This window comes from Pholcus phalangioides, unplaced genomic scaffold (genome assembly GCF_987345545.1).
Source record: "Pholcus phalangioides strain wild (caught in Gottingen) unplaced genomic scaffold, Ppha-v1.0 ptg000029l_1, whole genome shotgun sequence".
NCBI lineage: Eukaryota > Metazoa > Arthropoda > Arachnida > Araneae > Pholcidae > Pholcus > Pholcus phalangioides.
This window is the reverse complement of record NW_028301619.1, coordinates 8,867,064-8,888,887: the sequence shown is the minus strand read 5'-3', so window position 1 is coordinate 8,888,887 and position 21,824 is coordinate 8,867,064. Positions and strand designations below refer to the sequence as shown.

Sequence of the window (21,824 nt, the reverse complement as noted above, 5' to 3'; positions counted from 1 at the left end):
GCTGCGAGTCTGCGGAGAGATTTCTCCGAAAGAGTATGGGGAAATTCTATTTTGGAATAAGCTTGGTTCTCAAGACCGAAGTATTTGACATTTGTTACACAGAACGGAAAACAGCTAAGTGGGATGAATAAAGTTAGGAAGAAGGCAACTATATATATATATATACACTTACTATGTGCTTGCTGCGTCAGCGTAATACCTACTTGGATTGGTTGCTACTCCATCTTGAAATGAGAATGAAGTTGACAACCCACTCGAACATTTCAAATGAACTTTTCTCTGTGTATATAGCTAATACTCCGCTCTACCAAAAGTTACCCACTCTTAGATATGAAAAAAGTTTCAAATACATACTACAACAAAATTTTATCACGTTTTTCAGTATGGCCCAAAGTTTAAGCGTTTGTAATGAATACAGTAAACGTCCGATATTACGAGAATCTCGCTATAACGAATTATTTATAAGTGATTATCAAATAGCTCATGTTCAAGATACAAAAAAAATTCGGTTATAGCTGGTTGTGAAAATTAGGAAGCATTCGCTATACCGTCAAAAAAATTCTCAAAAAAATTCGTTTTTCATTCACTCTCTTCAAAAATTAAGCATGATGACGCTGATAATGTTACACGCTCCTCATAAAAATTACTCGTAAGTCCTTTTAACAAAGGATAAACAGAGAAAAGTACATTTTTCTAACCCCCCCCCCCCTCGCTATTTTTGCACTTCCCCACTATACAGGGGTCCTGTAAGTGCTAGCACGGCCTTTAGCTCACCAACCATCCGTCGTCGTAGAGGTCTGATTCCAATTTTAAAAAATGCTCAACAGGCGTTCAAAAATTATCCTGTACCAGTTTTAAGAGTGAAAATACAAAGTGTAACAAAATAAAAAAATATATAAATTTTTATACTGTTCTCTTGTGCTCTAACTTGCCCTGTCTTTCCTGATGCCAACAAAAAAATTCCATGTTTCTAAGTGCAATATTCATAGAGATATTCGAATTCGAAAAACGGAGGAAATTTGTAAAAGAACAGCGTTAAATGAGGAAAAACCGTTTTACCCACATTTAACGTTGTTCGTTCCCAAATTTCGAATTCGAATATCTCTGTGAATATTGCACTTACAAACATGAAATTTTTTTCATTGGAATCAAGAAAGACAGGGCAACACCTTTCTAGGTGAAAGTTAGAGCACAGGGGAACCGTATACAAATTTAGATGTTTTATTTTGTTGCACACTGTATTTCCACTCTCAAAACTGGTGCAAGGTAATTTTTGAACGTCTGTTGAGCATATTTTAAAATTGGACTCGTACCTCTACGACGGACGGTTGATGAGATAAAGGCTGTGCTAGCACTTACAGGACACCCTGTATATATATGTATGTTATGTGATGATTTTATTGACTTTTGTCTCTTCAAATGACTAAAAGGCCACGAGACTAGAACTTAGAATTTGAAGTCGTTTTCGAATGATTGAACAATTCATGCTAAAAACTTTCTGATCAGCGTGGAAACATGTTTATGAGTCCACGCAGCCATGAAAGTGAGCAGTGATGTTACAATCAAAATTTTAATTGTTCGGTTGGTCGGTCAAATCGCTTTGATAATACGAAATTCTATGCAAAACGTCCAATTCACGTTGAGGAAGCCAAAACCAAAAAATGTTATTTACTTGATCAAAAAAGCAGTGGTTCTTAACCAGGGGTCCTTTCAGAGATTTCGGGGAGTCTGTGAGCTTGAATGAGAGATAACAATTAACTCCTAACAATTACATTGTTTTTACATTGCTATATACAGAATATTATTTTCTAAAAGGTTCCGTGGATTACATATTTTTTCTTTACATTGGCACGGGGGGTCCGTGGACTTCATCTGGCACAAATTGTCTGTGGAACAGAAAACCTTAAGAACATCTGGTTATACCTCTCCCAAAGAAAACAAGGAGGAAAAATAAAAGATAGATGCATCAAGAAATTGTTTAAAAAGTATTAATCTGAACTGATATAAAAAATGGTAGGAGTTCTGAAAAGTTCCAAGCCTTAACAAAAAAAACGCACTCAAATTGCTCTCCTTCAATATCAAATTGCCCCCTTGTGGAGTGTGGGCCCAACGTTGAGAGTCACCGTCTTAGAGAATAAACTTCTGTAAGAATACAAAAGTGTGTTTCCTGACTAGGGTTCTGCTTATTCGTTAATATTAGAACGAAATTATCTAAAAAAAACGTTTTAACCCTTACAGTGGTAATCCTGAGATATCTCGGGTTCTTAATTTCGGCAACTCCGAGCCCAAATACCATTGTAAAGTTTTCTTTTTCTGATACCATGTTTTCTTCCCCCCCCCCGTCCTGCCAATCAACTGCCACTGGGTGGAGTAAGCTTTTGTTCAAAGTCTGATGATGGAAAGGGAGAGAAACGATGTTTTTCTATTCCTTTGAGGTAGTATAGCATTATTGCGTACAGCATAAATAACATAAAAACGATAGTGTTTTTTCTCTTCCTTGTTTTTTTTTTTTTGTTGTTATTATTTTGTGTTAAAAAAGCATTTATCAGCTTGTGTAATCGGGAAAAAAATTCTTTTTGAAAATAGGTGGCAATTTCTAGAAGGTTTAGCGATTTCTGCTGTGGCAGTTATAATACGGATCAGGAAATTTTTAAAAACCTCTTAAACGGTTAATGCAGATAAAGCAGCCACACATTTCTTACAATTTTATAAACTGACAAGGCAAAAAAACGGATATTCGCTTATAACGAGTAGTCCGTTATAACGACAATTTTCCTCGTGATTGTGAACTGTTGTTATGAAGGACTTTTTTACTGGATTCAAAAAGTACCTCGTTAAAGTTCGCTTTGATTTTTGTGTATCAAATATGTGTATGTACGGAGGAAAAAGAAAGTTATGCAATCCGATACGCATATAGCAAGATTATTCTTGTTCATGCTGCATGTTGCCGTGGTCAGGCTGGAGCAAGGCCTGTAATGATGATTGCTTCCCTTCTCTTCCATTACGATATCTTCTGCTTCATCTGATTTCCTCTTAGTTGCATTATATCCCTCCAGCATTGTCTTCTTTTCTCCTGTTTCTTGTGGTCGCTTCCTTTCAGTATACTTTCTCGTCCATAGATTTCCCAGCACAATTATCTTTCCTTGCAAAGAAACTTCTGCCGCGTCCTTTATATGTAATACATTCATATCGAGATTATCTTTCATATCGAAACAGATTCCCGTGGGTTTCTATTCCCTGATGATTTTCAAAACCTAATTTCATGGATTAAGTTTGCACGAGACACTTTACTGAAGCAGCAATGTGGACACTCCCATCGGAAAACAAACTCTTTTGTGTATGCGATGTAGGGTGTTTTATAATCCTAACCGAAATACATTGTTTTCTGCCCATGCATGATTTATTTTTGGATACATCGCTTGTATATAGGCTGTCCCAAATTGTTTGCACAATAGATATCTCTGCAATCGTTGACTTTAAAAACATACTTTCATTTACAAAACTTTTCAAATGACGTGTTGCTACTCAAAATATCTAAAATTTCCCAAGGGATTGTATACATAAAAAAAAGAAGAATTATCCTTTTATGCAGACCCGGTGTGTTGAAACTTTCAGTTAGTAAAATGTGCAACTCTGAGAAATCATTTCCAAACAACTGTATATTTTTAAATACAATATTAATGGAGATATTTGACTTTGAAGTCTTCATCATTTATCGCCAATTATTGACGTCAATAGCTTAGGGGTAGAACAGTCGTCCAGCAAACGAGAGGCCGGGGTTTGAGTCCCAGTGGTGGCAGCGATGAATTTTCTTCCAAAATCATCATCTCCAAATATAACCAGTCTTCTGAAAAATCATGCATTAACAAGTGGAGAGAACATCTTTTTCTACATTGAGGGTATGTTTCACAAATTGCGAAACGTAAATTAATTCAAAGTAGTGAAAATTCGGTATTTATTGTTATTAAGAAAAATAAATAAACAGAAAATTCGGCCAAGAAATAAACAGAGTTTTCGACTACAATTATCTGAGCATAATAATAGAGGACGATCTAAAATGGAATTTGCATTGTGAAAAAATAACTGAAAGAATTTGAACTTTTGCAGAAGTATTATATAGACTTAAAAATGCAATGGATGAAAAAATTTTCAAAGATATATTTTATGCATGAATATACTCAATTGTAACATATGGAATCTGTGGTTGGGGAAGTGCATACTATACTAACATAAATAAATTAGATAATATATACAATAAAATCAGATTCACAATAAAAACTAATCCCTCTAACCAAAACAAAACTGAGTGCCATCCATTATCCATAAGACAAAACTATATATACAGAATAATAAAATTTGTTATAGCAAATGAAGAATGGTTAATAAAGAATCGAAACAGATCTTCAAATAGATTAAGTATGGAATATCAAGTGCCAAAAACGAATAAAACTCTATTCACAAAAAAAGTTTTAGTTACACTGCTCCAAAAATATTAAATAAATACCAAACTGCTAATCATACTAATAAAAGATTGAATTATAATATTTTTGATTTTGCGAAGAGCATTGTATTTGAAACACTAATACAATAGAAATATTTACATTGAAAAATATTTTTTTCTAACTTTTACAATACATGTGTTTAATTTTTGTGCATAGAGATATCTATCATAAATATCTATATTTTCAACAATTTGCATGAACACTAATCAAAATTCGAAGAGATAATACAATGAACAAGATATAATTATTGTTTTAATTTGCAATTTTTTTTCAACATATTTTTGTGACGTTATAAAAATCCAATCATTATGCATAAATTATTACTGTTTATTGTTTATGATAATAGAACAATAATGAAGGTTGCTTGAAAAATAGAAATTTAGTATTACAAATTATTTGGCCTTCTGGAAGGACAAGCAGGCCCCCGAGGGTCACAAAGTGGGTGTATATGTATGTCCATTTTTGTTTATTTTTTATGCATTTTTGTTTATTTTTTATGCATTTTTGTTTATTTTTTATGCATTTTTGTTTATTTTTTATGCATTTTTGTTTATTTTTTATGCATTTTTGTTTATTTATTATGCATTTTTGTCTTGTCATCTGTGTTTCTTTTGTATTTTGTAACGTGTTCTGTTTTCCAATTAAAAAAAAAAATGGTTGACTTTCATTCTATTTGTGTACAGCCCCTAAAAATGGCAACTATTTAGGTAATGAAAACTTTCCAACACAGTGATAAGTTGCCAACCAAAGCATAGCAATTTTATTGATTTTATATGTTTAATATAGCACAGATACTGCATTTAAAAATATGAATTTTTCACAAATGAGTTTTCAGAGTGATATCTATATTTCAATAATTGGAAATGTTAGCGCACGGGAATTGTATAAAAAGTTAATTTGTTTTTTTATATATACGACACCTCACACGAATTTTGAAATTTTAAGTAATTGAACGTAATTTGAAAAATTTTGTAATTAAAAGTATGTTTCTCTCTTACGTCATTTGTAACAGCCCCTGTATGTATTTCATACAACACTGAATGTTCCATAAGTCACATTTTCTAATAATGAATACCATTTATTGGAAATTGATTTTTATTAAATAAACGGGATTGTGTTAAATATGTTGCACATTAAACAATCATTAAAGATTTTCTTTTAATCTGTTTGTTTAAGGCAGCCGTTCTCAACTTTTTCTGACTCGCGGAGCCCTTTTCAGTGTATAATTTCTATGGGGGAGCCCTGTTTAACCCGATGAACAATTTTTAGTACATTATTTATATGGCGGTACACTTAAGGCCTCTTTTTTCTTGTTTATCAAATTTACTGATTTATTTTATTATCCTCGAGTGGCCGCGGAGCCCCTGGGAAATGCACACGGAGCCTTCCTTTTGGTGTAAAAATTAGCAATCAAATTTTTTCTCAAATCTATACATCAATCAACTCATACTCTTTTTAAATTGCAGTGACTTCCAACATCGTTGCTACGGATCACTTTCCTCATGCTCATTTCTATGAATTTTGAATGATCAAACGGTAAAACAGAAAGAAATTCACTGCTGTTAACTATCCCTCTCGTGAAGGATCGATTGTATCTACACTAAGATGTAGAAAGGGCCATCATTAAAATAAAGATGGGGAAAAAATAGTGGAAAAGAGATTTATCAAAATTTCGGCACAACTCATCCCTTCAAGGGTTAAACGGCAGTAAATTTCCATTTGAAGATACTGGGTTGCGAGAGGTGCAAAAAGAAAAAAAAATACCTCCTCTTCATTAGTTCATAATCAAGTCATTAGATTTAATTTAATTATGACCATTTAATCAATGAAAATTAGAAAAATTTGACTCTGTTTGAGCTTTTTCTTACTTCATTAGTTTCACTTTGTCGTTTCATTCTTATGCTAATATTTTAGTTAGGCATTAATATGTTTAATTGATGAGCTGATATAAAAACGATGATATCATACGGAATACCCACTCTCATTCAATATACCTTTTCTTAAGTGATTTTGATCAAATCTGGAAAACATTTACTAACCTCTCTAAAGGGGTCTCATACCTTTTAACATGGTGAAAAACTATGCTCTAATGGAAACATAAATGAAAATACTATTTAACCGTTGATTTATTTCAAATTTTTTACGCATGTTCTTGATTGTATGTGTTATTCTGTGCCAGTAATACTTAATTTTACTTTAATCAGCCATACTTAGATTTTTGTAAATTTTCAACAAAAAAAAAATGCGTTAAAAATAACTTGTGCACATGATAAAATATCATGACATCAATGTAATTGAATAAATATTGATTCGAAACTGTTCATTTCATGAAATGAAGCAAAAGGTGAGATTTTATTGACTCAATATTATTTAAAATTAAATTTTAAAATTTAAATTTCAAGTTTCGAAATTTTTTTAATTTAAAATTAAATAAGATTTAGTCAATGAAATCTCAAGCTTTTGCTTCATTTCATGAACTGAACAATATCCTTTACATTTTTAATCATTTTTTACTCAATTGCATTGATATCGTGGTATTTTGTCATGCGCGCAAGCTGGTTTTAATGCACTTTTTTTAAATTTACAAAAAGTTACGTATCAGAGATATGTAAAACTTTATACCAGCATAGGATAGCACATATAATCGAAAACATGTGTAAAACATTTGAAATAAATGAATGGTTAAATAATATTTTTAATGGTATTTCTATTACAGCATAGTTTTTCACCATGTTAAAAGGAATGAGACCCCTTAATCTGAATAAGATGCATTGAATAATAGTTTTGAAAATGTCTTCGTACGCGCGTGCGCGTATTCTTTGAAAATAACAAACCTTATTTTCCCACGGTTTAATTTCAAGACAATATTATTCGCAGTATTTACAAATGATTTGTATGACATCGACATAACTGGTGAAATTATAATTTTCGTTAATGAAAAAGGTTTATTCTACTCAGCTGATAATACACAATCATCAGTGATCAACATTGGTTAATTAAAAATTTGTGATTGGTGTACGTGTATGACTTGCACAAATATAAATAAGTAATCATTTTCCAGATGGTTCCATTTTTGATTACTTTTGTGTTGGAAAAAATTTCACAATAAAATATCTTGGCATCTAATATTGATTTTAACTTTAATGGAATACTCATGCAAAAAGACTGACTATAAGTTAATATTAGTTAAATATATATACATACTTTGTACTCGAAACTATACGTGAATCATTCTTTGATGACAGCTTTGTTTTACTCACCGCTGTTTGTGTAGTCTAATTGCTCGGGGTTGTGACTATATTTCCAATCTAAATCCAACAGTTTGTCTTGGAAGAAATACAATATGTTCCGGCAAACATTTTGTGCGTTCTGTTCTATCAATTTAACTTCATCATCGTTTTGGTATAATACAGTCAAACTAAGTAATAACGACAATCATTGGCCGTTTGGGCTGATTCCCCCCCCATTCCGCCATAGAGAATAATGTTCATGAACCTTACTTAAAACGTCGATGAAAATTCCACGAACTTGGATATAACCACGCATTCTTTGTAGTTTTATGGCGTTTTCGATACCTAACGATGGAAAAAGTGATTTTTAGAACAGTTTTTTGGGGTTATGACGTGCTCCTAATTAACATGACCCGTATATGGGACTATATTTTCCCGTATAATTTCACACTTTCCAACTTTTTCCATTGCAAAAATGTCCCGTTTTCCCCAGTTTTCTTCGGACGAAATTTACTTTAATTATTAATCTTTAATAGAATCAGCGATGAAAGTATTTTACATAATTTATAAATTGTGTAAAAATTAATATTATGACTATAATATATGTCATAATATATCCATGTCACTTATTTACCGTGTGTTAATTTCTTCCCCCGTGAAATACAATTTAAATCACTGCATATATTTTCTAGTACTGTATTTCTCGCCAAGGGTGACAAGGCATTTGCCATATTTGGTGATTTCTCTGACAGTTGGTAATTGTATTTTTGACGATAATTGGCGATATCTCGTATTTATGACCCCAATTTCCCGTTTTTTCTCAATCAAATATGGTTTCTCCCAATCATAATAAAATAACATCTTCTTGCACAGCATTTGATAGCATCTGACTACATTTTTCATCAAAAAAGGCCTCGTAAACGGCTACCTCGTTTGTACCGACATCTCGGTTATAACTACGAAATTCATGGAATCTTCGATGTCATTATATAACCGAGTTTGACTGTATTCCACTTATATTTTCTCAATTTTTGTAAATCTTTTTTTACTTTTATTAAAAAACCAACCTAAATTACCTTTGAGTAGTTGTAGTTCTCGATCTTCTAGTAGACGAAATAAACCCCGCTCATTACTAGTGATCTAATTATGAAAAATTCCATAATTACAACAATTATGAAAACCATTTTACTTACCTCATCCGAAAACCACCGGTGGGTTCCGATTACAAATTACACAAGCCTGTAAATTTTAAGTTATAGAAAATTGTCTGGGATCTATTAAATGCTACTAATATATTATTTTTGGCCACTGATTTCAAATATCACTTCCATTATACTCCATCACGAAAGCATTTTTCACAAAAAAATTATTTTTATTTTACAAGAAAATAGCTTAAAATGCGTTATTTTGATCCTTTATTTCCCGAACTGACTTCCCAAATAATTTAATTAAAAACAATTAAAACAAACAACAAATTGCATGATACAAATACAAAATGTGATATACAAATACAAACATAAATTACACAAAGACAACGACACAAAATACATACGTATATTACATGCACTATGTAGCCCCAAGGGACGGTAAGGTCCTTCGAGCAGGCTTATATGATTTTTATTATTGATTTTTCCCCTTCAGCAACAGCTCTTTTATATATTAGATATATTTTACTATATAGATTACATATTATATATACATGCATTGAAGAACAATTAATTTCAAATAATTGCATTAATATCTGTGTTTTTGATCATATTAAAGATATTGTATTCTATGTTTCTATTAATATTTGTGTGATTATTAGAGTAGATGAAGTTCATTATTTTTTGGGCGATGTAAAACAAAAACTTTTTGAAATGTTGTTTTATTAGTTTTAGATACTTGATAAATATTTCTATATCCATTCGAGGTTTTATTTTCATTTTTTACTAACCATTATTAATTTTTGATGATAAATTTAAAAATTCTGTACATGTAGTTCTGTCTCAGTGTCAATATGTGGCACTGAACTTTTTTGTTATCTATTGGAACATTTATTAATTTCCCTTAATTTATTATAAAGATTGTCTAAATTGCGTGTGTTCTCATAATACGCTCATAAGTATTCATGATTAAAAACCTTACCTATATATTTCTTCACAAACACATTCTATTAGCGTTTGAGATTGGCAGTGGGTATGCAGTGGATTTCTGTACTATCATTTATATTTCTTGTTTTAGTGCACATAAATTTAATTTCTTGTGCATTTATTTTTTATTTATGTTTAACTAGCCAGTGATTTATTTTTGATAGGTCTTTTTCTGTTTTTCTAATCAGACTGTCTATTTCTGTATCCTCAACATATGAAACTGTGTCATCTGCAAAAGATATAATGTTGCTATTGAGATTTAATTTACTTAATTCATTTATGTAAATTAAAAGCAGTATCGGCCCCAAAACCGACCCCTGTGGGACTTACTTTTTTACTTCCTGAAATTCGCTAATTTCTTTTTCTATTATGATAGCTTGTCGCCTACTGTAGCAGTAAGATTTAAACCATTCCAAGATATTTCCCCTTATACCGGCTGAATATAGTTTCTCTGTTAGGCCATTTAGATCGACATAGTCAAATGCTCGTTTTAGGTCCAAATATACTTCTATTGAACATTTATTTTTATTTATTCCATTATTTATACAAATTTTTCATGCAATGTTTGAATCATTCAATAACTTTTGGCAAACAAATTCATTAAAAATTTGAAAGTTGAATTTGTTGAAAAGTTTTTGTGACATTAAAAAAGTAACAAGGACAAAAATAACTATAATGAAAGGCAACAGTAATTGAATTAATATTCCATCATAGTCTTGTGTTAGCCTTTCAAACGACTCTGCTTTGATTCTACTCACCGGGGGTGAAACCGAGGCTATATAGTAAGGGCTGTTTCATCCCTTTCCAGTTTGCCGCCTTGGCTCAGTGTGTGGTCTCAGAGCTGCTGTGTGACGTCATGTGTACGCTGTGGGCCTTGATACTCTTTTTGAGCAGACGACATCAGCAGAAAAAACATGGTGTATTGCCTTGCCTTTTTTCTTAAACTTAAGTTGCTCATTTTACTGCTTAAAATGAGACATTTCTCGTTATAGTGTTGTTTTATCGTCACTGAGATGCGTGTGTGGTATTTTTATAATATTTTAAGCTAAGAAATGAATTAAATTCAAGAAATAGTTGGTGAGTAATGATGTCTTTTTACAATAGCAATCGAAATAATAACCTCAAACATTGTATATTAGGATTTATTTTATATTTGCTTCCCATGTTTTTATGTTGCAGTTGTATTGATAATAACGAAGTCCAAGGCTTCAAAAAGCTACACTTAATTCCAATGAAAGCAAAATAATAATCAAAATTTATTAGAGATTTCAAAAGATAATTCAAACTATGTGTCTTAAATCGGCTTTCAATGAGCCCAATAAAAATTAACTTTATTTTTTTTTTCATTAACGTACACACTTGTGAATTCTGTTACAAGTCATTATATAAGCAACGTTCTCTTAACATTATATTCCCTGTAATTCAACTAAAATCATCATTGTGAATGGGTATTATAGAAAAAAAAATTTTTAATTTATTGTCAATAACTATATATACAGTATTTTCTAAAATCAAACTCAGTTCTTTTCTCTCCATTTCATAGCTAACTTGTCATCATACTTATCATTTATATCATCCACCATTAGAAGCCGTTTGACTAACTGGTGAATTTTATTCCTCGTAATTATTTCGACACAAATTAATAATCGATTTGGAAAAAAAACCTTTATTACTTAAAATTAAAATTCACTTAAAGCAATCAAGTGAGTGAAATTCATTCTTAACCTAAAAAATTTTATTCTATGATCTTGAATAGCTCTCGAATTTTTTTTTCTCTTAACTATCCTGGTTTTTCCTACAAAAAAGATTTTCGCTTTTTTATCGCTCAATAGAATCACTCACCTCGTTTGCGTTAAGGAAATGTTCCGAAAAAGAATATGCTTAATAAGCTGTAACTAATCAGGGGGATCTTAATCTGTTGTTCAAACACCTTCATTACGTTTGTTTCGACAATTCCCCAATAAACGAACTTCAGACGGTGGTAAATACTGAATGATGAGAGAAAAAAAGATTTTCACTATTTGCAATCCTAAAAACGTAATTTACGCCAACTGAGAATTATATTTCAAACGAAAACATATGTAAGACATTTATTTGCTTTTCCGGTGAACGGCTCTCTCCCAAACGAGGCGGAAATTTCTCTATAAATCGTCTATACAAAAAGTTCCCGGATTCAATTTTTGGGTGTTCTCCCGTTTTTGCGTGACATCTATTGAACATTGATGGTACAGTAATACCTTGACTTACTCCCCCTTCCAGCCCTATTGAAAAGCGAATAGGTGGTGCAAGTGCCTGAGAGGTAGAAAACTTAGTATTGCCCTGCATTAACTTTGCTTTGTCCGGATGGTGTTAGACATGAATGTTATGAATGTTTTTCCATGGAAACATATTTTCTAGATTTTACGCCGAGGGAGGTGAACTCGGAAGGAAAAGTCATCTCCAGTGGTGTAGATAGTAGCAATGTTCCCCGATATGCAAGAGGGCCTAGGTTCGAGTCTCGGCTAATACCTGATGATTTTACTTTTCACGTTCACCTTGACGTAAAATCTAGAAAATACCTGTTTCCTTGATATATTGGTTCAGAAAAAGCCGTCTTATATCTCTATGAATGTTTTTGTTTCATTATATGAATCATTATACGCATCAGTTGACGTCTTGACTCACCTACGCCGTGCAGGAATCAAGATAGCTCGGGCAATGGGGTCTATTTTATTTTTTTACACCACAAATGCACTGCAAACAACCATGGTAAGTTACTTTAGGTATTTAGTATCTGACTGAATCGACCAGACGCCCTCGGGGTCGTGTGACAGGTACGGCTCTACCGGGCCCTGCCCGTGAAGTATATGTCCACACATGTGGTAATATGAATGAAAAAAATTCACAACAATGAAACATGGTAGCTGTGTTTCAACTATAAAAATGATAATGAATTTTTTCAAAATAATGCAACAAATAAATGATAAACATTCGTAACCTCAAAGACCCATAATCATATTCTCTCATTTGCTCTCATCAACCTAATCCTGATCCACGGGCCGCGCGTCTGGTAATGCTGGCTCTGAAATCGACATGATCCTGAGGGACCACAAACACTTTATTTTTAATACGATTAAATACTCGACGTTTGGGTTTACCCAAAATTCAAAACGAACACGGCTATACGCGTTTCAGAACTATATGAAGTTCCTTCATCAGTAGCACAAACAAAGAAAACAAGAAATATTGAAAAAACTCCTTATAGCGGGAGTTACTCGCTGTTGTAGACAAGAGTCAAATTCCTTTATTTTTAGCATGGAATCAATTTAATTATAAACTGTAATTGAAACAATAAACGGAATAAGTTCAAGTAATTTTTAGCCAGCTTTCAGACATTTGTGGGATTTTTTAGTATGGAATTATACTGATTTTCAAAAGCTATAAATGAAGATGTAAACTCTTCACCGTTATTTCAGAAATGGAATCCCTAGGTTTGCATGGCATCTGCCATTTTTGCAGAGAAAGTCACAATTTTATACGCGAACTCCAACATTATTGACAGTCTTTTAAAACAAAATTGAATTTATGTGATGCTCACTGATGACAATGCACCTTGTCCGCAACTCTCAATTAATTTCGACCAACGATTGACCTTTTTTTTGGCTCCAAACACAAGCAACTTATTTATGTCGATGGACCAAGATGTCGTTAAAACATTCATTGTGTTAAACACGCGACTTTCCTTTGCACAAATTTTACGGAATACTTTAAGAACGGCATTTCAATCACGAGGCAAGTTAAATTTTATGAAGTCACAGGAAAGTACCATGGGGGGGGGGGGGGGTTACACCCAGAGTAAGAAGAGAAAGGGAAATTGGTGTTTTTTCAAAAGATTTTGTCCCAATTAACTGTTTACATGTATTTGTATGCAAAATCGTAACCGGACTTACGCGATTATCGTCGGCCCCATCTATCTCGTGATTTTGGGGTATTACTGTACTAAATACTGTAATACCCGAAGTAATACTGTAGAATGTTATCTGAGCCCCCGCCCCCACCAGTAATATTTTCTTTCCGTGGTATGTTATTAGCGTTCATTCTTTTCGAGGGGAAATTATGATTAGGGCCTTAATTGACGTTTTATAGTATCTACTACCATCGATGTTCAACAGATGGAGGAAATTGACCACGAAACAAATTGGCCGTGGCTTTCACAGTGTCATTCATGTAAGACATTTATTTTCTCTTCTAATAAGGGCTGGTTCGATTAATCTATTAATTGGGTCGGTTAATCGATCAATTGTTAATCACAGTTAAAAATTTTAGTTGAGTTAACCGACCCGATCTCAACCCGATTAAAATTCGATTACAGTTTTAATTAAATTTTATGAATTAACTTGATTTGTTTGAAAAAACGGATGTCTTACAAGTCATGTTCTTACACCTTACATTTTAAATGAATGACCATATATTTAAAAATATTTATATCAATATATTTCGATCAAATTTTTCTACAAGTCCATTCAACGAAAACTGAAGATTTTAGTTTCAAATTGAGTTAGAAGGGATTTTTAGAAGACAAGACCAAAATTTATTGTTTCCACTATGAACAGTCGTTTTTCGTATTCTCTATGAAAGGAAGCGTCTTTTCCTCACAATTACCATTTGGGAGGAGTTTCTAGGAAAACAAGTAACAGTATGATCGAAAGTAGTTTCGAAATGAGTGATTAACCTAAAATAAGCGATTTAAAAAAAAACAAAATTCAAGTGAAGAAATTACAGGTTTTGACAAAATTATGTTCAGCATATTAAACTGCTTCAAGCGGACAGCCTAAACTTCTTAATATATTCCTATATTTGTTTTCATCTGCCGAATAGGTGTGTTGAATGAATAAATATTTTTTACAGCAACTATACTAATACTATATGGTTACAAAAAATATTTGAATAAAATTAGATTAACCAATCAATTAAAAATTTTTGATTAACCTGTTAAGCCGATTAATTGATTCTCAGTCCTAGTTCTAATGAATGCTTCTTCCTTTAACGAGACAGAAGTTTCGTTAAATAATAAATATCTTCAACATTTACGGCTATTATTTTATAAAATAAAATTTTTAGTAATATATCGGCAAACTTGAATCTATCCAAAATAAATAATCCGCTCTCTTTCTTTATTCACGACTGTTGGTCCTTTTTTAGTTCCGTTTCCGATCTTAAACTCGAACTTAATCTCCGCCCACTCGCTACTCACCGACTTATCCCCCAACTAGCCATGCTGTATAAGATTACTCGTGGTCATCTAAACTTCGATACGACCTTTATTCTGACTATGTCTCCAATAGACTTGACCACCCCAAAAAATTAAAACTTATTTTTGCCTCTACCGACTGCTTTAAACAGTTTCCTGTGGTTCCTAATACCATAGTTGAATGAACAAACTCCCCTCCACTATCGTTGACTCCCCCCACGATCGCTGATTTCTTGTTAAATGTTACTAAATATCTATGTGTAAATCAACCGCATCCTTTTGTAATATAGACCTCTAGGCCAACAATAAATAAATAAAATAGTTTTATAATCACCGATATATAAAAGAATGTTTGTTGTTTACTCATCGACGGTTTATGACTTTCAACCAAACTCGAAGAAACTCAAAAATATTTATAGAAAAATACAGTTTCTCTTTCTACGAGGCCAATACTTTCTGAACCTGAACGTTCTGAAAAACCATCTCAAAGGCATCTAAAAATCGTGTTCCACCAGACGACTCTCTAATATTTGTAGACTTCGTACGTAAACGAAAGTAAATATTCCATCAGAGAATGAAAAAAAAGGGCGGGATTCTCGGGAGAAATTGTTCGTTCTCTCCTGACCGCTCTCGGACTTGTCATTTTCATACTCATGAGCAATATTTGATCATTTTTGCCTCTGAAATGTCTCTCAAAGTCAATATAATTCGATGGGACAAGGGCATCTGCGAAAAAAGAGTTCTCTCTGCACAAATATCAAGTAACGTCTGTCAGGTGGCGACGTTCTTTTGCTACTTCGTGTCTGTCCCTGGGACGTAGTTATAAAAATAAATAAATATTGAGTGGAATGACTGGTCGCGTTTTCACTTTCCTCTTCTTCTGTTGCTTTTGACTGAAAAAAAGTTCTTACTTCCTTTTTTTTCAATATTTAAGAAAGTTTTCTTCGCCGCAAGCACTATAGATACATATTTCTCGAAAATTATATTCTTACGCGATTCCTTCACAAAAAAACTCGATCTAACATTTTTTTAAATTTATTTATAAATGCGTATTCCCAAGAGATCCGTATGATCTGCTCAGCGAATTTGTTAGTGTTAGTAGACATTCATGCCCGAACCCAGACTTGCACAGCGACAGGCTAGCTCCCTAACCACTAGACTGACCAGCCGGCAGGAATGAATTTATGAATTCAGTGTTGCTCGTGTCTTTACAATTTCAAATAATGTGTTAGAAACCCGTTTAAAATTCGAGAAATTTATGGTTTTTATTGCAAAAAAAAAAATCTGGAATTGTTTGGAAAGAAGAGAAAAACATACTTTAACACAAAAAAATTCTAACTTCGTATTTTTTGTTCTCTTGCCTCACAAAAATTATATTGAGTGTGTTTACTTCCACAAGAGTATTTGGAGATTTGATTTTAAATTGACTTGTAACCTAACCTGAACTGAAGTAAAAAGTTGAGTATCAATGCATTCTTAGGGAACCAGAACCAGACCCGTAACTTGGCAGGTGCAACCGGGGTCATGCCCAGGGAACCCAAGCCGAATTGGGGAACCCCACAAAGAGAAAGAAGTGCACCTACTTTTCTTATTTTCTGTAAATTTTTAGTTTCTTGTTTGAAATTATCTGCAAGAGTGAATCACTTCCAAAACCAATCATTGAAAAAATGAGAGGGGGGCAAACCCCTCGTTTTTTTAGCATAACCCTTTCCAGGGGGCTCTCCAAAACAAAGTCGGCCTCGGGAAGGCATGCTACGACTCTGTCCAGAACTACCTCGAATGTTCTGGTCAGTAACCTAAGGTCAGCTAGTAATACTTTCCCCAAAATGACTGAGAGACATCACACCTCAATCCGAAAATTTTTACGTATTTTTGTATATTTCATATTCTATTCTCAAAGAGAAAATCAGAGAAACTAATATAAAAACTTTTTGCAAAATTTTTTGGGTATATAATCAATATTCAAGTTAAAAGTATATACATTTCTTGTATAATCATCATTCTATATTCAAAATTTCGATATCCTATCAATTCCAAGGTATTCAGAATTCCAATTTTTGAAAACTTCGTTGGTTTTAGTATTTCTTGCGTATTTTAGATTCGGTATAAATTACCGATGTTAACAAATGTTAATAATGTATACTTTTATTTCAGATATTCAAAATGGTGCATGTGATCGCATGACATTCTACGCGTTTTCAAATTTGAAAGAAAATGGGATCAACTATATACAAAAAAGAAACCAATAAACGAAAAGAAAAAATTATTTAAATTTTCAATTACTTTGGAACGTTGAACCCCGTTTATAATCTATCTCAATAATATTTTTACTGAACGGGTATTGACTGTTGAAAAAATTCAATTTTAAAATTCGTAAAATAAAATGAAGATCTCTCTGTTAATAACGATTGAAAATAACGGTGTCGATACGAAATTTTTCTACGAAAATATGGGACTCGCATCCTTTTCACGTTAGCACACCTATTTGTAAATTTCTAACACAATTTCCCAATTACTGCTTTGAAATACAGTAGACTCTCGGTAATTGAGCCCGTCCAGTAATCCGGCGTTTTTTAAGCAAGTTTTCTCATTGCCACCCTTAACAGACGCGCGGCCGGGTGCAAAAATGATTTCGAGGCCCATTTGGCTCCGATTTTATACATTTTGTAAAAGAGTGAAATTGGCATTCAAAAATTGATGCATTACTACAAAATATACAGTGCTGAAAATATCCATACAAAAAGCATACACACAATTAAACGTAAATTAGCAAAAGAAAAAAAAGAAATTTTCGAACTGAAGACCATTTTTAATTGATGAAAGAAATTATTTCAACACCAATTAAAATTAGAGCCTAGTGAAAGAACTTGTCTGAGAACTAATGAAAATTCAGAATCCATGAATTGAAGCAGAAAATAAGCAAAGTAATTGACAGAGATGATTATAGCACCCATGAAAATTCAGAATAAGTGAAAAAAATAATTCGAGAACAGTGTCTTCTTTAGACATGGACCCACCCGCGAACCTCAAGAGAAGAAGGGAGCCCCACAAAAATGAGATCTGGTTGAAATTTTCAAGAATTTGCCTGATAGGGCCTCAGAAAAATCACTTGGCCCGGGGGGGGTGCATGAGGCTCTTAAGAAGAACCTGTTCCAGAATTGATAAGAATATTCAAAAATTATTTCAGACTTGATGAAAATCCAGAATTTATTAAAGATTATTTCTAGATGAGAAAAAAATGTAGATTCCAGAATTATATTTTTTTCCAGATGAACATGCAGAATTTCAAAATAATTTTTTTCAGATAAAAATGCAGATTCTTCCAGAACTGATGAAAATTCACAATTCATGAAAGAAATTATTATTACCGTAAATATGGAGCCTCCCAAAACGCGGGGCTCGGTGCGACACCCCTAAGAGCGGCTCTGCCTGGCCTAATATGTGCCGGATTATAGCGAGAGTCTCTTTAATTTCTTTTTAAACAAACATTAAAATTATAACGTGATATAAACTTACCAGTGACCAGAGTATACCAGTTTGGGTAAGAATTCGTCGGAAATATCGGTGTCATTGAAGGAGCTCTTACCCCGTTTTCAGCGATTCTTCTGAATCCTTTGAGTTCAGGGTCTTGATCGGGATAATCCCAACGGCATCCATCGACGAGGATCAGCAAGAGCTTATTATTCCCTGTCCGGTAGAGGCTGCAGTTCACGTGCAGCTCTAATGACAACAAACAAAAAAATACGGCACCCCACACACTTTTCATATTTTGTGACTAACTACACTTTAAAGTAAGGGTGTCGCGAGTCGAACAACGCGCTAATTAAAAACTAGTTGAGACGGTTTTCAAAAAGCGACTTTTTTTCTTACGATAAAAGTAACACTAAGTTCGAAAAAGTTTAGGACGCGTGATCGGGTGCCGGTCGTTTTTGAAATAGCCGGCATGAGCTTTTGCGTGCGGAATGAGAAGAGCAAGTTATTGCTGCTGCTGACTTTGGCTGAGGCTGAGTTGTGACTGCTGCCTCTGGTGGAATCTTTTCGCTTGAGGAGGAAGCACCCACCGACTACAGTGCCGCCCGCTGTTTGCCAAAGGGACTTCGCACAAACGAACTCTTTTCTCTCGGTTCTCTCCTAGTAACTTTCAGCCTTCTACGTAATATTTTACTCGCGCTAGAATTATTCCATTTCGTACGAGATATTTTCCTTAGCTCCTCTCGCACCGTTTTTAGCCCGCAATCACTCTAACTACACTCGCGTAATTTTTTATAGGGCTAGTCTGATTAATCGATTAACCGGGTCGGTTAACTTGTTAATCGCAGTTAAAAATTTTAGTTGAGTTAATTTTTATTAACAATTTATAATTTTACTTGATTTATATGACTAAACACCGATTAAATGTCTTAAATTATGTTCCTATACATAACGTTTCAGATAAGTGACTGTATTTAAAAATATTTGAATCGATATTTTTGTCAAATTTTTTGAGATGAGAAAGCACAAGTCGATTCAATGAAACTATTGATGATTTCTAAAATTACTGATTTTAAAAAAAACGACGAGATCCAAGTTTAGAAATTCCAAGATATGACAAGCATGTTCAGCACATCGCTCTCCCTTATGCCAGAGACACGAATGTGCAAATTTTCATTTTTGGGTTTATCAGCTGGTTGGATCACTTATTTTGTCAAGTTTTGCTAGAATTGTGAATGTGTATCCCCTATTGAAACACATTTTACCAAACATTTTAGGAGAACAACTTCCATAGAGTAAAATGGGTAGAGTAATCATTCAAAAGTCGTTTTTCAAATTCTAGAAATTTGTTCATTCATGTTTCTGGTAAAGGGGGACGATATTAAATAGCTTCAAGGGAGCGCGGCCTTTATTTTTTAACCTATTTCTGTATTTGTTTACATCCATTCTGTGGATAGATGCATGAAATGAATAGAATATATTTTTTTATAGCATCAATTCATATTATATAGTTACCAACACTGGTAAGTTTGATAAATTTGCCCAAATAAATCACTTTTACCGACGATTATGCATTGCACCCAAGCGTCGTTGATAAATTTGATAAATCTCCCTAAATTAATCACTTTTACTGGCGATTATGCATAGCAAAATCGTTGCGTTGTTAGTTAATTTAATAAGTACTAAAAGCATTATCACTTTCACCGTCAATTATGCATAATACCCAAGCGTCGCGTCGTTGGTAAACATGATGAATCGTACTATATGATATATACTATATACACATGGTAATTCATACATGTATTGCATCGTTATATCGGGGTGCGATCGCAAAATTTGTTATAATTATATCGGGGTCCAACTATGTTCGTCATACATACTAGACTCATTTGGAATTTTTTTCATATTTATCAAATTCACCATTCACGCCAGGGTATTATACATGATCACTGATACAGGCGATAAATTTCAAGTATTTATCAAATTTACCAGCGACACTTGATTATTATGCACAATCGCGGGTAAAAGTGATAATTTTTTATAATTTATCAAGTGGGAAGATCTCGTTAAATCAAATACAATGATGTCATTTTTATTTTAATACCTTTTTCGGTCTGGGCACCAGCCTTGCAGCCCGATTTTGTAACGAAATCGTTTAACGCTATATGTCGAGAGGTTCGCAACACTGGTTCAGCGTTGCGTCGAGAGGTTTAACTAGGCCGAACATATTTTATAAAAGGTGTAATTTCTTCAGTTGGATCTTATAGTTATTTTTTGTTGTTTTTTTAATCGGATATTTTATGTTATTCGCTGATTTCGACGCTACTTTCGTTCTTACTATTGCTAGTTTTTCTAGAAACAAGGAAGAATTAATAACTTTCCCATGTAGTAGTACTTGTGAGGAGAGGAGCTGATGCTTTCAAAAATACGAAAAACTACCGTTCATAGTGGAGATAATAAATTTTGGTCTTGTCTTTTCTATAAATCTCGCGTCTAACTTAATTCGAAACTGAACGAATTCGAATAGGCAATTGAAGAATACTGCTTATATCCCCTAGGGGGACAGAGCACGTTGGTCACGATTTGTCTAGAGGTTGAAGACGTTCTAAGTATACGGGGTGCCTGTTAGTGCTAATCCGGCCTTTATCTCATCAACCGTCCGTCGTAGAGATGAGATTCCAATTTAAAAAATGCTCAAAAGGCGTTCAAAAATTACCCCTTATCAATTTTGAGAGTAAAAATACAGCCAGTCACAAACTGAAAAATCGAAATTTTTATACGGTCCTCTTGTCCTCTAATTTTAATTCAAAAGTGGTTGCCCTGTGAGGGCCCCCCCCCCCACCCTCTTGAGGACAACAAAAAAAATTCCGTGTTTCCAAGTGCAATATCTGCTGAGATATTTAAAATCAAAAATTGAAGAAAAACAGCAGAAACTTCCGGACAACGCTCATTTATGCGGTCCTTTACCAACTTTTCCCCGATTTTTGACTTTAAATATCCGAGTGAATATTGCAGTTAAAAACTTGGGGTTTCCCCCCCCCCCTGCCTCAGAAGATACAGGGCAACAACTTTCTAATTAGAAGTTAGAAAACAGGAGCATCGTATAAAAATTTAGTTTTGTTTTATTTTGTGGCACGCTGTATTTTCACTCTCAAAACTGGTACGGAGTAATTTTTGAACGACTTTTGAGCGTTATACTATATACGAAACTATACCTCTACGACGGACGGTTGATGAGATAAAGGCGCATTAGCACTTA

The 21,824-nt window shown here is 33.4% G+C and overlaps 1 protein-coding gene across 1 annotated transcript in view; it reads right to left on the bottom strand.

Moving 5' to 3' along the window:
• Nucleotides 1-19,138, bottom strand: part of LOC149067657 (glycerophosphocholine cholinephosphodiesterase ENPP6-like) — a 406,701-nt gene extending 387,563 nt beyond the window's left edge. Inside the window, exon 1 of the mRNA XM_089252525.1 lies at nucleotides 18,611-19,138. Coding sequence (XP_089108651.1) covers nucleotides 18,611-18,860 — 250 coding nt within the window. The 5' untranslated portion in view covers nucleotides 18,861-19,138. The remainder of the gene's footprint in view (nucleotides 1-18,610) is intronic.
• Nucleotides 19,139-21,824: the final 2,686 nt, after the last annotated feature.